General features: G+C 39.8%; 1 protein-coding gene across 1 annotated transcript in view; it reads left to right on the top strand.

Moving 5' to 3' along the window:
• The window catches only part of plpp4 (phospholipid phosphatase 4), a 59424-nt gene that overhangs the window by 17216 nt on the left and 24692 nt on the right, over positions 1–17516 (top strand). The window contains exon 2 of the mRNA XM_088305483.1: positions 12076–12184. Within this exon, the coding sequence (XP_088161609.1) occupies positions 12076–12184 (109 nt within the window). The remainder of the gene's footprint in view (positions 1–12075; positions 12185–17516) is intronic.

Raw genomic sequence — 17516 nt, 5'->3', positions numbered from 1 at the left:
CGCGCTAATCTCCTGCACGGACTCCAGCAAGTTCATTATGCTTCCGCCATGTAGACGTCACGCCTCACCTACGCTGAATCTAAAGGAATTGAGAGGAGTCGCTTGGATTAGCTGCGAATCAAGTCGGCTGCAATGACTGGTCAAGATTTTTGCTCCCCAAACTGGAAATACATCGCAAAATTAAACAAGAAACAAAAATAAAACAATTTAACTCATCATTAATTGTATAGTATTAATCCTGCTTATTTGATAACATCCCTGCATATATTTAGAAACCCTTCTCTGTACTGCTTGTCCTCATAAAGGTTTGCCTGTGTGCTTTAGTCAATCCCAGTTGACTTCCGCCGAGATGTGCAGTACACCCTGCACTCGTTGCCAGTCAATCGCAGATTTTCGTTTCAGTATTTCATTTTCATTTATATTATTTAATTTTTGTTTTCCTCAAGGTGACTCAGCTGAGCAGAGGGGGAGGTTCTCTACAATGTTCCAACAATGAAAACACTCGACCAAATGTCCACCCTATTTGGATATCCTGCGAAAGAATTTGAGGGAAACATGCAAGCTGATGCAAATTAAGGTTGATTTAATTTTTTTTTTTTTTAAACATTAAATGATAATATGCAAAAAATAGCTGCGCTCTTATTGGTGATAAATTACAACATATACAGTGACTGTGTATGTTTGTACATGGAAATTAACGAAATAACAGCAGTGGCCTCTGTTGTGTACATTTCTGTAAAGATTGGTTAGTGCACAGGAACAAAGAGATGCTGCAGTGACTAAAATCCTTGAGAATGTCAAGTCACACAATATTGGAGATGAGCATATTAGATGTCGATATAGCAGTTCTGTGGGGTTGAAAATGTTATTGGATTTGAATGTAATTATGCATGTGGCATTCTACTTTGTGTTTGAGTTGTGCTACATTGTTTGTAAGTAAAAAAAATGAATAAATAATTAAATTCAAGCAAAACCTTGCCTGTACACACTTGCAGCGTGTTGAGGTATGCTGCGGATTTGCTGTTAACCTGCTGTGACTTTAAGCCATGCCTAATTGCAAATCTCTCCTTTCTACTTGTACAATGAACAATTCGGTTTCATGAGAAGTGGTATGAACACAGTTTGTGTCAAAATGCCACAGAATACATGAGACATAATGTCCATAAAATCAATAAAAACAGTTTCACTTTAAGTGGAACACAGAGACCAAATTTTGCCCCCCTCCTGATTTATCCTCAAACAATTTCCATATCTATGTTTTTTCATAGTTTGTCTGGTCCTGCAAATATATAACTGAAGTGCGACTTGTACATTAGAATTAGAGCTCAGACTGGCAAAATCACCGTTTTCCAAATTGTGTTGACTTTATGTGCGGCCACCTTCCTTCTACCGATGAGAATACACCAAAAGTATTTGCCTCAGCTCTCTCACGTGTATTCTTCTTCAGTGTTTTGTTCTTGGTATTTTAAATGCCTGCTTAAATGGGACTTATTCAAAGGAGCTCCAATTTTTGGGGTACATATATGCTGTAAGATTTGCAAGCGCAATAACCATCCAGGATTCTATCTTTGGCCACATTGTGACACAGGATTCTAGTTAAATATGCCGTTTTAAACTAACAAGAACAAACTTTCCTTAGATAGAAGCAGAAGTTTTATCCTACTGGAACTCGTTTGCTGCTGTCAATGCTGGGGGCCTTCAGAAATTCACTCTGACACCCCAACACCACTCTCACAGTGTGTGCGTTCGGAGAGGCAGAGCGCGCTCGCTCGCCTGCCATTAATTTCCAACAATTGACTGGTTTTGTTATAAGCCAGCCCGCGAACTTGTGCTTGAACTGTTTCCATTTGTGCTGGGCGACGCACATAACCGTACAGCACACTTGAAGGTTCTAAACTGTCCGAGTGAAGCAGTGTACGCTGCTGCCTTTCCCAATCCCAAGCCTTGATGAAAAATGCGTGGGTCGTGTCGCTGTGGTGACATTTCCGCCTTTCCTCTGGTGACCACTTGATTGGGACGAGCCAAAAGTCACAAACCACACCCCTTTTGAAAACTGATGTAAGACCAGTTTGTCTCATGAAGCTACGAGGACTTAAATGTAAAGCTCATCATCAGTTACAATTCTATTTCCGGCTCTGAATCAGTCATTCGTGGACATTTTCAAACTATTTAGATTTTTACCTCGCCTTGCATCTGGATGTAGTTGATATCACAAATTGCAGTCTCCGGATTTTGGCTTATGTAGTCTTTGCACACTGTCATCTGTACCGCATTATGTACTGCGCTTTATTATTAAATAGCCATATATTTTTTTTTATATTTGGTAGCAACATCAAATGATGAGTTTGGCGCATGGAATATTCTATACTTTAGAGCAGTACGTTCCTGGTAAACCTGTTCCAACACAGCAAGCTTTGCACAAGCCTGATAACGATCCTGATCATTTGAATTGGGTGTGTTGGAACCGTGGGACATGTAAAACAGGCTGGATAGGCGCCCACAAGAACCAAATTTGGAGAGCACTGCTTGAGAGAATTGTTGATGATGAATGTTTTCCATTTCATGGTGAAGATTCAGTTTTTGCACGCTAAACCGTTTCTGCAAGTAACTTTGTCACACGTCTTTTGAAAAACTTTTCCTTTTGAAAACAATGTCTTGTCTTCACAAGCATATATTAAGGTGCAAAAATAATAGTGATATCCACTCTTTCCACACGTACAGCGGAGTGGGAGGTGATGTAATAACTTTTGGGGCCCTGAGAAAATAGTATTTTCAATTTGTGGCATTGACCTGGAGGGGGCTAAAGTCTGATTATTCCTGCCCCTACGTTTATGTGATTGGGATTGTTCAGGCATTAAACTTGACAAAATGAGCCAAAAAAAACTGATAACCATTTCTGGGTGCAGTGTTATCTCTAATTCAATTACCTTGGAAATCTCTTGAATCACTTCTCACCAGCGCCCTGCATTATGATGAAATGACTGGCGTTATAAGTCGACAGCCAGGGGGCTAAGAGAAATTTAAAAAATATTTGCCAACCTCTGTTCCAGGGAATAAAGTCATTTCCAACTCTGATGAAACAAATGCTCTGCTCGGTTAATTTGCTTCCCAAACAAAGATTTTCCACCTTGTGATGTAATCAAAAGTGTGGTGTAGCCACATAATTGTGTCAACAGAGTGTAACAAATATTGAACCTTCTCAGGGTGACTTTTGCACCTTTGTGCAATGCCTTCTTCTCATTGCACCTGTTGATTAACACTAGCCGACAGAATTTTAATAAGAGCTTGAGGCGTTTGACTCCGAACCCACGCTTTCTATTTGAACGAAAGGTCTCAGCTTGTAATGTATTGTGAATCGTCTTTGAGGGATGACGACATAAGCACAGCCCCTGGTACGACAACATTCTCAGATATTTTGACAAAAATAACCACTTCAGTCTGTTTTCATCAAACTTTAGTTCATGTTCCCTCTGTTCAGTTGGTCAGTTATAGACACTGTAATGCAGGCTTGTCAAACTCATTTTTTTTAGACGGGCCACTTCGTAGTTATAGTTTCCCTCAGAGGGCTGTTATGGGAAGCCAGTTTTGAAATGAGAAGCCAGGAGGTAATTGTTTGTTCAACAATTGTTTTTATTTCATTTGAAAGGGGAGGATTGATAACAAATAAATGGCAATATCTCATGTGCTAGAAACAGGAAGTTGACGCACATGATTTGCCCTTCGCGGGCCACATAAAATGAGGTCGCGGGCCAGTTATGGCCCCCGGGCCTAGAGTTTGACACCTGTCCTGTAGCGCAATCTACTCTAACTGCAATGGTTATAATATTGTGGTTATAGTTGCATGCATGTGTTTACAGTATGATGCACGGAACAAAAACGTCAACTAATATAACGAGCATATTTTTTGTACAACTCTTTTATCTGATGCACCAAGTAGTTAAAATTTGCAGATGTCTCTAAAACTAATACTTTAGTTTTGAGCTGCAGTTAAATATGAGTCCTTGAGTCCACTGAGCAGGGTTGACCTTTGAAATGATCTGTCTGATAAAAGTGATGTGTTAAATTGAACAAATGTGCATCAGCTGTTGGAAGAGATGGAGATCTTGAGAAATAATCCTGCTGCATTGTCAAGTATTGAGCGGATTTGAAAATGAGCTAATGAGGATAAACTGACCCATTTGCAGGGCTGTAATGAAGATGAACATGAAATGCTGGAATATTTCTGGGTGTGAAAAGGTCAGATGAACTGAATCTGCCTACCGTGGAAATCAATTGAAATTCATTCTGATATACTGTTGGCATAACTACCGTCCATCGATTTCAGTTTCAAAATTCCTTTCGTTCACTGGGTTGGGAAAAGGAGAATGCATTTCTGTTGTTGCCATGGCAATATCCAACTACTTTAACGCAATATAATCATGGACAATCAGGCTGTAAACCTTGTGATCTGTAAACACTAAAAGGGTCAAGGCCAGGGTCAGGTCCACAATGACAGATGCTTGCTAAAAGCATCAAACTATTAATCTACCATCATTTTCATTCCATCTGTATGTCGGAAATTATATTTGTTATGAATGAATGAAAGCACATTCGTTGGATTGAGCTTCCTTCTTTCATACGTTTTCATATTTCTTGGTGTCAAATTGAATTTGTAAATTGGGAATCAGTCCAAGGTCATATCCTAAGTTTGTTTAAAAAAAAAAAATAATAATAATATTCTGTTCTGAACTGTTTCCATCATAAAACCTTTATTTTCTGTAAAAGTAGTGGGATGTCAGTAATCTCTGTATGGAATGAAAGTCACCTCATGCTACATAACCTTCTGTGTACTGTTAAAATGTGTGTTCATGTTCTTTTAACACCCGTTGTTGAGGATGGCCATTATAGATGAAAGGGTCCACATCATGGAAAATAAACTTTTTAGACATTTTACAATGCTAATTCCTTACCAAAAATACACTGATTAGAATTATAATAAAGGGCATTCTGGTTCTGATTCTGATTCAAAAACACCCCAAATCAATGTTTTCTTCCATCATCCATCACGGAGCCTTCCTGCTCATATTTGCACTCGCAGCACCAGCCCCTCCCGATCCAAGAAAACGACCCAATTTTTTCTACATCACAAATTGAGGTGCCAGCTCCAGACCACCCCGAAGAATAAACACATGACCACTTTCTCAGAAACACCGGAGTTGGGGACAAGTGCACCTAGTATGCCGAGTGACAGCAACTATTTATTTTTTAGTTATTGATTAGTTTAGAAAATGTGCAAGTGGCAAAAATTAGTGTTTGACTGTGAAAGGTTTAGGGTATGTGTATGTATTCTTGTTTTTGCTGAGCATTGCTATTTCCAAGTTGTTTTTTTTTTTAATGCATCACGCAACTCACGAGGTGTGAGATTGTGAGAGAAGTCAGGAGAGCAAACATTATGCTACTGAGAGATTTGTTTCTCTGTGTGTACGCTTTTCTTCAGACTGTTGTTGCTCTGTTTTGATGTAGTAGTAACACAGTAACCTTGTTTGTGATTTATAATATCAGGTGAGATAAACAACCAACGTCTGACGACATCATGAAAGGGGCGTGGCAGCCACACGAGACACAATGAGAGTCTTATTTCTGTGTTCGAAAAAATAGCCAGCAAAATAATTAAGATTTTATATGAAATTTGTTTGCCATCGTGCTAAAAATAAGATCTTATCATATACATGCCTAAAATCTAGGTGGAAAACTTAAACATAGCATGACGTGGTTTGACGAAAAGCCAAAAGTGGAAAAAACATCAATCCTTTGACGCTTTCTGAACTACTGCTGTGACACCCTCTCTGTTTAGTGATGGAACATATTTTCCACTGTATTTGCAGACAAAAGCTTGCATCTAAGCTTTCCGAACAACTTCACAGTTTTTCTTTCCAACTTTTAACTACAAGATCTATGTTGTTATGGAGCTTGTAGAAGCCATTAGGCTTTCCTCTGTATACGGAGCAAACAAAAGCTGATATAACAGGACAAAGTGCTCCCCAGGTAGCCAGCAGGCTGAGATGAGTTAAGGCCTGTTGCGGTTTATGGCCGTCTTGGGGGCCCATCTCTCAATTTTGTGAGGATGTTGGGTATCACCGTAGCACTGATCAGAGAGTATCTTTTTTAGTTTGTAGCTGGGCCGCATTTTCACATTTCAGTCCATTTCTAACTGGCTGGTACACATTCTTGTTTCTTGTTATCTCTGTGTTGTTAAAATTGTTTGTTCTGGTAGGCTATGCGTTACATGTCATTACAAAGTGAAGGAGCATCATTTTCTTTACTAATGTGATAAATGCTGGCATTTTGCCACATTGTGCGATCAAGCATGTGTTAACTGTAAATGATGCACACTCTTCTGCTTTCAGGGCATCCTGGGAATTACAATATAGGGGTGAATTAATTTCCACTAAGGATGAGCACTATAATAGGACTCAAGGATGAAATGGATGCAAGAAGTCATTAAAGTGTGTGCGAAGTGTATTCAAGTCTTTATTTTAAAGTTTCTAGTTAGGGAAGAGAAAATGAGGCTTGATCTAAAATTGAATCTCCAACCAAGGGAAATCCTCGGAGGCGAGTATGGATTTGTTGGAGGATATTGGGTTCAAATTCCCAGAAAGTAGGGTGAATATTATAACCTGCCCAAATACGCAGTTTAATTTTGCTCGAATGTAAATAGTCATGTTCACCACACAGCCCACTGCTGTGAAATATTTGACTTTTATTTCAAACCACAGACATGCTATTCTAAATGTTGTCCTTAATTTTACGACTCAACACTAAATTGCCACAGCAACTAAAATATATACTTGCCCCATAAGTATGGTTGCCGAAAGCTTCAAATTCATCAAACGATTAAAACGAGCCTAGAGGTCAATTTTGCAATTTTAGTTCCATGTTTAAAAATCTGCATCTGTGTTTTGGGACGTGTCTGCACATTGTCCACTGAGAGATCCCCATATCTAAAGACGAGTAAATCAGCACCTTGGTGAGTTAAGTATTACCTCCGCAAGGAAATTACAGTAATGCTGTATTTGTGGAGGCTCGATTGCACTTTGCAGTTCGCACTCACCTTTTTTTGAATCATGGACTCAATGGATAACTGCTCCTTTGTTCCGTACCTGAACGGAACTGCCTTGGTGAATAATGAAGCATATACTCGGCTGCATAGGAAACACAAAACATTGCAATTTCAGTGTGTGTCAAACACTCTCAATTATGTTGTTAATCGTATACATTGGGGCACTGAAACAAAAGCACTTCACTGACATGTTCATCGGGGACCTGGCAACCTGTTTTAAATTATGGGCAGAAATGAAAACATGTTTCTCTTAATATTCATTTTCCATGTTTTGCTTGAAATAACCGCATCACAGTTTCTTTGTTTGAAGTACTTGTGCCTTCAGATTCCTCTTTAGAAATGAAATGTGCAGAGATTAACTTTGCCAGTCTTAAACCTTCGACTGCTTGCTTACTTCCTGATGAATGTATTTGTTGTTTTGGCAGCGTGGTTTAAGGCATTGTCGTAATACAATGTGAAGTCTCTCCCAGTTTGGTTCCAACATTCTTGAAATTGGCAGAATAAAATATTTCTGTCATTGACTTCTTTGTTCATTCGGCGACAAACGTCATATTGTTTTTAAACCAATGAAGATTAATGAGCCTGTCCCAGAAGAGGCCATTCGAGTCCAAGTCATGACGTGATCGATCAATCATTCAAATGTTATTCATACAATGCTTTTCATACCAAAAAAATGAAACAGTGCTTTACGTAGTAGACATTCCACCATTCGTACGGACAGGTTTCCGACACAAACAGAAAGACAGATGTGAGAAAAATAATAATGTCATGACCTCCAGTATGTTTTCTGTTTTGGTACAAAAGACCCAAGTGAGGAAATATCATTTCAAGTAGCTGTCTCGTTTAAAAGCAGACAACAGACTGTGGCCATGGGACACCGACATGCCGCCATGGGCAGCACCATGGCCACTGCCCATTACAATTCTCAGGAGAGTGCTTCCTTTGAGGGGACACTGAAAGATAATAAAACAATCCTCAGAATAAAATATGAGGAAATTTAAATATAAGGCAAGCAGGATTGAAATTTAATAAACAGGCCGGCATGGTGGACGACTGGTTAGCACGATGGCCTCACAGTGTAGAGATCGTGGGTTCGATTCCGGCTCCATCCTTCCTGTGTGGAGTTTGCATGTTCTCCCCGTGCCAATGTGTATTTTCTCCGGGTTCCTCCCACATTCCAAAAACATGCATGGTAGGTTAAAAGGACACTCTAAATTGCCCCTAGGTCTGAGTGTGAGTGCGGATAGTTGTTTGTCTATGTGTGCCCTGCAATTGGCTGGCAACCACTTCAGGGTGTACCTCGCCTATTGCCCGAAGATCGATGGGATATGCTCCAGCACCCCACCCCGCGATCCTTGTGAGGAAACGCGGTACAGATAATGGATGGATGGATGGACATCGCAACAATTAAAATACTACATTGAAAGTTAATGAAATTTACTTTGGCAAAGTAATTTCTTTGTCACATTCCAGAATGGCCTTCCTATTTTTCTTGCTAATGAATGTTTGCACATTCTTGTTTAATAATTTTCATTATGGCGTCTTCTATAAACAGCAGATTGCATATTTTCACTCAATTACTCCGACGGTTGCTGTTGATGTCTCTGACAGTTGTTTCTAGGCCTTCTTTTCAGTTTTCACAATTTTTCCATCATCAACTGCTGCTGTTGATCCACCTGTTGGACGTCTGTTAGTTGTGCACCAGTGGTTCCTTTGCTCTGTAGGACATTGCAAATGGTTGCACTGGCTGTGGGCAATATCTGTGCTCTATTTACTGACACACCATGGTAAAGAAATCGCGACTCTCAATCATACTGCATGTTCCAATACAGCAAAAATAAATGACTAGTCCACATTCACTGTTCAAATACTTTGAGGGATGGTGTATTACATTTTCTTGCAATTTTTTGCAAGTTATTAACAGTGGTTTACAGTATTTTCAATGTTAGTTAGCTTCATAAGTTATGAGGTCCAAAATAATCTCCCATCTCGCAGTGTTTTTATTTTTCTTACAACCACAATACTAAACTTACAGCATCCTAGTAATATCTTTTTAGTGTGTCAATCAAAACTGCACATCTTTATCTTCTTAATGACAGAATTCTGTCTTTTTGTCTGGATAGACATCAAGATTTTTTTCCCCTTTGATCTACTCATTTCATTGGGCTCTACTGTTATTTCCTGTGTTCAAACATGAAGTCAGACAAAGATGAGTTTTTATCTCTTTAGCTGCCTTGGGGGAGCCAGTTTCAAACTCATTAAGACGCTACCTACCAAATTTGAGATAAGTCATATAGAATGACAGGTGGGCTGAAGTCGCTATTTAATAACCTGAAGGGTGTGTGTGTGTGTGGAACAGAGATAGTCTGTGCTTGGTATCTGTGTTTTTATTTCTTACACTTAAACAGCATTCCCTCCCACTAATGTCTGAACAAAGGTGCTGTAGAGAGCACAATCTCGAAAATGGAGTAATTAATGAAGCATACTGTGTGCCACTAATGGAGTGACAGAACAGAACAACATAATTACTTGACTTGTGTTTGTTAGGAGTCTTACTGCACGGCCATTTTGTACACTTTTATATATATATATATATATATATATATATATATATACATACACATATATATATATACACACACACATATATATATATATATATATATATATACACACGAATAACAATGTACACCTGCCTATAGTCACTGTCCAATTTTGAAATTTTTAAAATGTTCATGTTAATGGAATGTCTATAACATGGAAACACCACCGCTATAACAATGATATAATGGTGATGATAATAATTATAACAATAAAAATGCTGAGCATTTTTCCTTTCCCCTCCTGCGCCATCACCGTATCATGGTGAAGCAATTTGTTTGTCCCAATGATCCTAGGAGCTAAGGGGTCTGGGGGCTTTATAATATCATCCACTTGGGTGGACAGACAAAGCACAGCTCAAAGACTCCTTATGATAAGTACAACATATGGACATTGTTTTCCCTTGCCTGGAAGCAGGTCACTGCAGCCCCCCATCTGCATCCGGGCTTTGAGGTGTGGCTCAATGACAAGCGCCTGCTGCCGAGCCTGCACCCATTGGGCCCGGCTGGCAACAGCCCGAAGTAATGTGACTCTCCCTTCCCATGGGCTCACTACCTGTGGGTGCGTAGAGAGCTGAGTGGTGGCCTTGGTGAGAGAATTGGCAGGAACCTTGGCAGTCACAGCGGGCGCTCTAGGGACATGAAATGTCACCTCTCTGGCAGGGAAGGAACCCAATCTGGTGTGTGAGGTTGAGAAGTTCCAACGAGATATAGTCGGGCTCACTTGAACACACTTGGGCTCTGGTATCACTCCTCTCGAGAGGGGTTGGACTCTATTCCACTCTGGTGTTGCTCACGGTACTTCTTAGCCCCAGCTCTGTGCATATCTATTGGGTTTTGCCCTGGTGGATTAGAGGATAGCATCACTCACTCTTCCGGGTGGGTGTGATTTGTGCCTAAACACTAAACAGCAGTTCAGAGAACTCAATCTTTTTGGAGACCAAAGAAGGCATCCTGAAGAGTGTTTCCACTGGGGGCTCATTTGTTTTGCTGGGGACTTCAATGCTCAGTGAGAACTGGAAGTATGTGATCAGGAGGAACAACCCTCAGACCAGAACCAGACTGTTTTTTCTGTGATTGGATTTAAGTGCTCATCACAGATTATCCGTCATGAACACCTTGTTCAGACAAAAGGTTGCCCATACCATCACCTGGCACCAGTATAACCTAGGTTACAATTTGATGATCGACTTTGTGGTCGTGTCATCGGACTTGAGGCCGCATGATCTTGGACACTCAAGTAAAGAGTGGGCCAGAGGCGTCACTCGATCACAATCTGGTGATGTGTTGGTTCCAATGGTGGGGGATGAGGATGGTCCAACCTAACGAAACACAAAACTATTCATTTGTCACAGTCCCCCGTCAGAGGGAGTTTCCAATCCCCTCCCCAGCAGAACTTCACTCACGTCCATTTGGAGCCGGGTGAGGTGGCTCAAGATGATTATTATACCTCCTGGATGCCACCTTGACGAGGCCCTGGGGATGACACAAGACTCACACTGGCGGTCTCCCATGTAGGCCTGGGAACGCCCTGGGTGCCCCCACGAAAAAGTTGTACAAAGTTCATCTGGAGAAGGAAGTCTGGACTTCCCTGCTCAAGATTTTGCCCCTGCAACCTGACCCTGGATAAGAGAATGGATGGATGGATCTTTTTCCCTTCCAAAACACTCCAAAACATGATGGAAAAGTTTAAAAAGTCAACAAATTAAATAGCTAATCCGCGTACTGTATCAAATAGTGACAAAATATGTTAACAGAACACCAGTCTTTGAAGATATATTACAGGTGATTACATCTGATTTATGGGAAACATCAATAGCTTTAATGCAAGTAACATTTCTTCAAGATCTACTCTGAATTTGCGATCCCTGGAAACAAAATGTCAATACCACAGTCGAAGTCATTAACACATTCACTTCCCCGGTGACAAATGTTCTTGCCTAAGGTCTGTGTTGTTTCATTTATGCTCATATATTTCCTTGCTGTGGCTTCAGCGTCTTGAATATTTTAAGATGGCCACACACACACACACCATACAGCAAGTATCTCACGCATCAACTGGAGAACAGAGTAAGCAGACTTGTTTTGAAATTAGGTGACATAAAACCTTTGCAAAGATGACAGTGAACAAGGTCGACGCCGACATATCAATGGGTCGCCCAAGAGTATCGTGCTAATTTGTCCTCATACTGTGAGAGGATGAGACAGCAGGGTATTGTAATGAAGGTGATCTGTGATGAAGCCTTTGTGTTGTTTGTCATTACTCAAGATTCAAGACCCCCGTAGCTCATATTGTGTGCCCTAAAAAGTCACGTGACCAGTCACACCACATGTGCCATATTCAAATGTTTAAACGATGTTTACTCTTTCCTGCAGATTTACTGAATTCCTGGAGCCTTTTGAACGAGTCATCCAACCTGAGGAGCTTTGGCTCTACAAGAATCCGCTGGTCGAGTCCGATCATATTCCCAAAAGGGTCATGTTCGTGAGTACCTACTATATCACTATGCATTCCTTTTTTATCGCCAACCTAATAGCAACCATATAACTGGTCATTATTTCCATGCAACTGAACCACTTACATTGTTTTAATTCTGACTAATTTGTGAACTGGCGCAAGCCTTCATTCGGGATGATTAATACTGTGGATTCTCATCTTTTAGTCGTTAGGATGAGGCTGGCTTGAGCTGATTAATATTGGAGGGGTGTTAAAAAAACTGGGCTGATTAGCCTTCCACTGTGAGTAAGGAGAGCTTACATGGCAATAGCCAATATTGTTCACTCTCTGTGCTGAGCAAATACACTAATGTGTGGTAACCACGTTGTGCAAGATTTGGTTACAATCATTTGACTTGACGCTGATATCCAGCATTTTGCAAATTTCAGATCCAGCTATTAATTTGGGAGTCATGCACTGCTGTCGAGTGATGGAAAAAAAAAGATTTGTCTTTCAGAGATTATTGTGGTAATTTACCACAGACAAAGCTGATTAAAAGCTGCAGCAACATATTTTGCAGCTTTATTAGCTGCAGTCTCCACATTATAACATGGGATATTAGCAAAGACATATGTCAGACATATCAGACGTATTACCTTTTACACCGGTTCGTGCATTTTCCAAACAATTTCGAACGCGGCTAGTCACACATATTAGCCTCCCAGAAAAGTCATTGATTGATCTTTTTCTTCCTCCTCGTGCACATTAAACCCACCAAAGCCCTCTTCGTTAGTCGAAAGGAACAGAACGCCTTCGTTACACACTTTGTCTCTCTCACATTGTCGCTGTCAGTATCACTTATATCACGAGGCAAATTCACAGATGAGCTTGTACTGTCCTCTTCAACACGCAGCAGTACAGCTTTTCAAACCCCATTTTTATAGTGTTTTTTTTTTTTATTTTTACATTGCTCCACACTGTAAGAATTCACTGCCAGACTCTAGCAATAGTTGTTCTTCCCATGCAGCTTGCTTTGGTAAAAGTTTTCTCACCACTGGTCAGCCAAGCCTCTTTCACTTTAAATACACAATTCACACCAACTTCAAGTGGCTGCAAATACTTTGACGAGCCTTTTCGACGGATAAATTTATTGGCGGCCTGAAGCTCGTTAGTAGAATTAGATAAATTAACCACGTCATAGCTGCAGGGTTCAAAGCGTGGGAAAAATGTTTGGTTTGGTTTCTTGCTTCATAGGATATTCCCTTGCGATCATCTCATATCCAAGGGGTTCCTTTTCCACACAAACAAATCATAATAATCTACAAAATAATAATTACAAATTAGACAAATTCAAATTCTTCCTCAACAGCCAAAAGCATTTAAACACAAACACACTAATGCAAACACACTCACGCCCAATCACTTGCCCCCCCCACAAAGCCCAGCCACAAGATCTCACAACATACATTTGCACATTTATAATAATACATACTATATATAGCATTCACAACTTTGGAAACAAGAAGAGTTGTAAATACCATATATTATTATACAACTGCAAGGAAATAGAGAGTATGTCCAGATTAATTGAATCCAGCAGAAAATAGAAGTCAAAACAAGAACAGGATGTTTGACAATAATAACTGCAGATGATTTCAAAGTATGAAAAGTGGTTATTGATCTCAGTAAAAGTAGCTCTACATAAAAAAAAAAGAAGAGGCTATTTGTAGTGCGTAAATTAGGGTATCACAAAAATGAGGCCTCAAATCAATCATTTATTACCCAGCCAAGATTACTTTATTGTACCTATCCATCGGCTAGTGGACCTTTCAATATACATTTTTGGGTTAAAGCTAATTCTAATGAGAAAACGAGGTTGTTAGAGCTGCCGAAATTGCTGTATGTAAAGACTGGATGTTTCATCTGATATTATCATATTGTGAGGAACTCAAGCAAAACATTTTCTAATGGGTTCATTAAGTTGACGTTTCATCTACAGTGCAGAAATGTTGCCAAAATTTCAAACATATTGCATATCCCGCACCGTACCCTAGCTCAAGACAAAATCCATTGTTTGTTTTTCTCTTTTCTCACATTGTAAACCGAAATCCCAGTTGTGTTGTACTTTGCCTTTGGCCCTTGTTCAACTTTGCAAACTCCTTTTCATTTTTTTTTCTAGGATGGCGTTAAAGTCAATAGTGAGATATTGATAGACTGTCTGGACTTTATTGACAGACTGCTTAAGAGATTAATTTAATGCTCATTAGCCAGCCAAATATTCATGCATGTGCACTCCCCATGTAGATATGTCATATATTTGAGAACCATCCAAGCATTTTTCTCTGACGACAATTTACTATGACTCATTCACTCATTGACAGTTTGAATGTGAGTGTGAACGGTTGTCCGTCTCTATATGCTCTGCGACTGACTGACCACTTCCACGGTGTAGTCCGTTTTTTGTCCAACGTCATTTGTGATAATCATAATCAATCAGAATAAGTGGCATTGAAAATGGATGGATGAATATTATCTAAGAGGAATGATCGGCTTCTGCTACCTTCCAATATGGTACAAGGAGTCCATTTCAACATCAATTTGAAGGTATATGGGTCTTCTAAAGAAAATGTTTCCAAAAGGAAAAAGACACAAGTGAAGACAAGCCAGGATTATGGTCACAATTTTATTTTACGGTTCAGTTTCATGAAAACCCACACATGAATACACAACATAGGTTAGTGCACCCAAGAGCTGGATCAAAAAGTCTGCTTTTACAGAGATAGTAATTTCCAGTTTTAAAAGCCAGAGGTAATAATATCATATTATGTTTATTGTTGTGCTCATAGTCTGCAGTTGTGTAGAACTGGGCTGCAACATACTAGAGCTGTATTTTGTTATTGGTTTCTGCCTTCTCGCTCCCTCATAATATGACACAAATAAAAGTTATAATAGTATACAGTCTGTGTTTTTAATAATAGTCCCTTCCACTGAGCTTTTGGGGAATGAGTCCTTTTTCCATTTTGCTGAGGTGCTATGGGAGGAACCCTGAACTCACCCATCTTCTATTGTCATGGAATGCAATAGATCCATTCTATTTGTCAGAACACTCATTTACAATGTACCATTCACATATTTAATGTTGACATGTTGCTATGGAAGCCACGATTCTCCTATCCAAGCACACTTGAAATGTTTAGATAAGATTATATCTTGTCCCGTCTGATATCGCAGTCTAAAGCGGCCCTGGCCATCATTTAAGGAAATCTATAGTTCAGAATAGCAAACTCCTGTGGGGATGACAGAGATGCGTAATGGAACTTGCATGACAGAAACCTGCAAGGCAAGTGAGAATGAAAGGTGATTAGTAAGAAAAGCAGCGTGAATACGGTTAGCCGGCAGCGACTACTGTCGTTTTCAAACCTTGGTCAAAAATACACATCTTTTGTCTGTTCTATAATTTTAAAGAGAATGCATTATTACTCACAATATGACTATCCTGGTAGTTTTATAAACAATTTTTATTAGCCAACCACTAGTCCCATCCACAGATTGAAATATTTTTTAGTTTATACATCGCAATCTGGAATGTATGTCATCGCCACCTTTGTTGAGATTACTTTCTGATTGGGAACACTAATTTATTAGCATCTTGCCAAGATGCTTGATTGATTGCATTAAAAATCCAAAATAGGACAACATCAAATGGTAGATTGGGCACATGCAAGCAAATAATTGATCAACAAGAGACTGTGCTTTCATAGGACACTTCTCATTGCTGTGTAGTCAATAGCAGCTGAACACTTTTCACACCACTGAATGAGATTTTTTATTTTTAAGTTGATTTTATGTTAATGTTTGACACAATCATAAATGACCCTAATAACGGTATTTAAAGAGGAACAGCTAGTCATACCAGCTACCTTGGTCACTGATATGACCAAAATGAGCTCACTGATTTGGTGAGCAGCATGATAAGATTATTTCAACAATAGTAAGTTAAATAAAGCTGGCACGTATTTTTTTTTCCATTCTTGATTGCGCTCCTTACGATCAATAGTCCTAGATGCATGAAAACTGGCATACCCTGATTTTCAGGCCGACGTAAACCTCGATTCGTTCATTTGGGAATTTGGTTCATATTTCTGGCATACCAAGTGCAGCTGACTCAACTTTACAACTGCTGCAACTACATCTAATTATTGGCGCAGTCGAGTGTAACACGATTTAAGTGAATTTGATCTAGGTCAAGACACATGAACGTCACCCAAAAGATGTGGACAGAAACAAGGTGAACGAGCAGAATTAAGAGCAATGAGCCTAAGTTATGCCTTGCAGCTGCAGTGTGAGAAGCACTGACCGAAATGATCCCAGAAAGTCACAGCAATAAACATTGAGGCTCAGTCTTTGTCGAAAGAAACTGGTTCGTACTCCTTCAACGTCCGTACAGGTGTTTGATAGAAAACCCTGCCCCAGATTTTACATGTCAACAAACTCATGCAGTCTCTCACGTCAGCTCAGACGTAAGTATGTAAAGGCTGCGCTACACCAAAACAAAGAGATTTACAAAGTACCTCTACTCGTACGCCAGTGATGAGCCTATCTGCGATGCCCCCAAAGAAGAAGTTGGAAGTTCCATTTTGTTGTGCAAGCAGCCTGGGAACGCACCAGTACAGAGTACCAGCACTTCTCAGTTTTAGCCTCGAGCGTAACGGGACTTTTTACTGCATACTGGGACTTCAAATGAGCCCTCTCTTGTTCTATTTCTCTCTTGTTCTGTGTGTGACTCATACTACTATGGCTATACTAAATTAGCCAGTGTGCTCTGGGAACAAAAATTCATACCAGGACACAATAGGTAATTTAGCATCTTGGAAGTCTAGACGACAGCAATTTCTAAATAATTGAACCAGAATTTTATTTATTTATTTAAAATCTGATCTTTAACACAAAAAAAGATCAACCACACAACAAAACAAAGACAACATTATTGCAGGAACGTACCTTTGTGTTGTTTTTTAATTAGATTTGTGATGTGTACGACAAATACTCTAGACATGTTATTTTTTTTTTTAATTCTCTTTGTTTCCCCAATTCTAATATAATTTGCCGGATTCTAATTTGTTTTAAAGAGAATTAAAGGTCCAGTCCAGTGTGTTTTTCATCCATTGTGTGAGTGTGTTCATGGTAGGGGCGAAGGGAGATCTCGCTTGCGGTGCCGTTCAAGCTAGGTACAGCGATGGTCAGCCTGGAACACTTCATCATTCATACATATCAGTCATCTCAAAATGTCTCGAGGCACCTGCAATAGTAGGTGGTGGTGGGCGCTGTCAGTCATTTTATACCCGAGCAGTAGCAGGTTCACCAGTTTCATCGTGAGCAG

Source organism: Idiotropiscis lumnitzeri, chromosome 9, assembly GCF_059441095.1.
Source record: "Idiotropiscis lumnitzeri isolate Australia: NSW breed Sydney's pygmy pipehorse chromosome 9, RoL_Ilum_1.0, whole genome shotgun sequence".
Lineage (NCBI taxonomy): Eukaryota > Metazoa > Chordata > Actinopteri > Syngnathiformes > Syngnathidae > Idiotropiscis > Idiotropiscis lumnitzeri.
The sequence above is the reverse complement of the archived record's forward strand: the minus strand, read 5'-3'. Positions and strand labels throughout refer to the sequence as shown.